Raw genomic sequence first — 2,665 nt, 5'->3', positions numbered from 1 at the left:
GGGGGCGGGTCGCGTGTGTGTGTATGTGTGGTGTGTGTGTGTCCAATGGCCTGGCTAACCTTGTTTTGTTTTTCGCCACTCGCCTCTGCTTCGCGGCATCACCAGGGCAAATCTCGTACTCCAGGTGAAGCAGAAATGCCCGCAGACAAAGCTCATCCTCTCGGGCTACTCCCAGGGAGGGCAGCTGGTACACAACGCCGCCAAGATACTGGGGCCGCAGGGCATGATCTCGGCCGTGTCGGCCGCCGTCACCTTTGGGGACCCTTGTGCGTCATTTCCTTGCCCTCACCCGCTTCTTTTTGGACAACAAGATTTGCTCACACGGACGTTGTCACTTCACACCCCCTGGTAGACAACTCGGCCCCCGTCCCGGGCCTGCCGTCGGGCGACACCATGATCTTTTGCCACAACGGCGACGACATCTGCAAGGGCGGCGAGCAGCTCTTCGACCCGCACTTCACCTACAACCGCGACGCCGGCAAGGCGGCCGACTTTGTCCTACTCATCACCAAGCTCAGCCCAGCTAGCAACACGGCGGGCCTACGGAATGGTACGAGGCTTCCTTTCAGTGCTTAATGTCGAGACTGCGTGTTTTCTATTGCGGACTCGAAACGATTTAGACACGAGATTTTGCTACTTTGGTCCTAGAATAGTACGGATTTATTGCGAAGCATGGCGTAGCAGCCGTTGGTATATTTTCCATGTCTATTATCTGATTAAGCATCTCGCCCTCGTCCATTTTACCCTGTGCTGGGGCGGTTGGGCAAACCAAGGGGTGCATCAATGAATAGCTAGCGAAGAAGTGCACCTTGGTATCCCGTTCCGTGAACGGAACTGCTTTGTATTAGCCGTTACAGCCTGCCCAATCCTCGCACCGCCCAATATAGATCAACCTGCGATATTCAAGCCGTTGGAACAGATCCTGTCTGGTAGTACTAACAATATTGGCAGGCTTGAGCGTTTGATGACACTTCACTATTCAAGAGGATTCAAAGGGCTTGTGGGATGAAATTGAACAGGAGCATAAAACAACGTAGAGTACAAAAGACCAACAAAACAGACCCCTTCTAACAACCTGGCTAAAGTACAAGACTAATAAGAGAAGAAAAAAAAGACATTGGTAAAGATATAAAGGGTAAATCAGTACAGGAGTTATCAAAACCCAAAAATGTAAGCCAAACAAATGCCACCCGCTCTCCCCTGAGCGACGGCCCCATCATGAAGAATACCCACCGGCGCTAGATGCAAAAACAAAAACAAAAAAGGGACAAGAAAAAGACTGGAAAAGGGAATAAACGAGACATTGTCTCGTCTACTCGGAGGCCTCACCACCACCAGCATCCGCGCCACCAGCATCCGCGCCACCGGCAGCCGCGCCACCAGCAGCCGCGGCGGCGCCACCACCGGCGGCGGCAGCCGCGCCGCCACCACCGAACTTGCTCTTGAGGGTGCTGATGGCGAACTTGCCGAGCTTCTTGAAGGCGCCCTTGAGGAACCTGCCGAACTTGGACGGCTCGGGATCGCGGCGGTAGATCTCGGCGGCGGTGGCGGTAGCGGTCAGGTCGCGCTGGGCGAGCTCATCGCCGCCGCTGGTGACAAAGTGGGCCGGGGACTCGACGACGACGGCCCGGGCGGCGAGAGCGGCGTTCTGGATGCTGATGGGGGTCGGGGCGGCCAGGGCCAGGGTGGCGAAGATGAGGGTGCTGGAGAACTTCATTGTGGCGGTTGGGGTCGGGGTTTGTTTGTTGTTGGTGTTGGTGAAGTTGGCTCTAGGGTTTTTCCCTGGAGGCTGACTGTTTGTTGCTGGAGTAGATGGCAGTCGATGGAGTGTGGTGGATGTGGTTGTAGATGGATGTGAGAGTAGATGATGTGAGAGTAGAGGATGATATAGATGAGGATGTAGATGAGATGATGGTTGATGGAATGGGATGATGATGGAGGCTTTCTTCTGGTCGAGATGGATGCTGCCAGATGCCCTCTCTCTTATACCAAAGTCAAGTCTAGTCTTGATCACGGCGAGCACCATTTCTGTCCATACGCAGCCATACACAGACTGCGTTTTGCCCAAAGCAGGCACACCACCATGGTGGACTTGGACGGCTGGCTATTCATGCGCTGCTATTTCGGGTGGGGGGTTCGGACGGCCAAGCCAGGCACAGGGGGTCACAATTGCTACGTGGGGTTTGGCAGTCCCCGGATTCGTCCCGAAACGAAACATCCGGCCCGCCCGCGCCTTGCGGAATGTCTTTTGGACGCGCAGGGCCGCGCCCACGACTTGGATGCTTCCGCCCTGCTCGGCCTCGTACTACCCGTCTCCCTCAACAGTATAGATGGAGGACGAAGAGGAAGCCGAGCTCCTGGCCAAGTCGGCACGAGCAGCAAACCAAGGCCGCCCTCAAATCATGACTCGAGACGACATGCAGAATCTCGCAACGTCGAGACGGCCGCCATCGTGACAGCCGACAACCAGAGGGCTCCCCCACGGCGGCCGGTCGGGACGCGTCTGGCAGTGCGGTAGCAAGGTTTGTCTCGCGTAGATGCTTCTTGTCGCCTTCTAGATGCGAATGGCGCGTTGAGTGTGCTATTTCCAGGTCGTCCAGGGCTGCGCAAAAAGGGGTTGGCATCTGGCATCGAAACGAAACGTCGAGGGGGGGGGGGGGGGGGG

At 56.4% G+C, this 2,665-nt stretch overlaps 3 protein-coding genes across 3 annotated transcripts; 2 read left to right on the top strand and 1 right to left on the bottom strand.

Moving 5' to 3' along the window:
* Window positions 1-23: 23 nt before the first annotated feature.
* On the top strand, window positions 24-576 carry GGTG_11140 (cutinase; the record flags this gene model as incomplete). Its single annotated transcript, XM_009229020.1, has 3 exons — window positions 24-34; window positions 106-266; window positions 353-576. 3 exons carry the CDS (start codon window positions 24-26, stop codon window positions 574-576), a joined length of 396 nt encoding a protein of 131 aa, XP_009227284.1.
* Window positions 577-1,312: 736 nt separating this feature from the next.
* On the bottom strand, window positions 1,313-1,717 carry GGTG_11139 (hypothetical protein; the record flags this gene model as incomplete). Its single annotated transcript, XM_009229019.1, has 1 exon — window positions 1,313-1,717. The coding sequence occupies one exon, from the start codon at window positions 1,715-1,717 to the stop codon at window positions 1,313-1,315; it is 405 nt and encodes a 134-aa protein (XP_009227283.1).
* An 86-nt stretch (window positions 1,718-1,803) lies between these two features.
* Window positions 1,804-2,518, top strand: GGTG_11138 (hypothetical protein; the record flags this gene model as incomplete). Its single annotated transcript, XM_009229018.1, has 1 exon — window positions 1,804-2,518. Exon 1 carries the CDS (start codon window positions 1,919-1,921, stop codon window positions 2,516-2,518), a length of 600 nt encoding a protein of 199 aa, XP_009227282.1. The 5' UTR covers window positions 1,804-1,918.
* Between the last annotated feature and the right edge of the window lie 147 nt (window positions 2,519-2,665).

The sequence above is a fragment of the Gaeumannomyces tritici genome (assembly GCF_000145635.1).
Source record: "Gaeumannomyces tritici R3-111a-1 unplaced genomic scaffold supercont2.6, whole genome shotgun sequence".
NCBI lineage: Eukaryota > Fungi > Ascomycota > Sordariomycetes > Magnaporthales > Magnaporthaceae > Gaeumannomyces > Gaeumannomyces tritici.
This window is presented reverse-complemented; position numbering and strand designations above follow the sequence as displayed.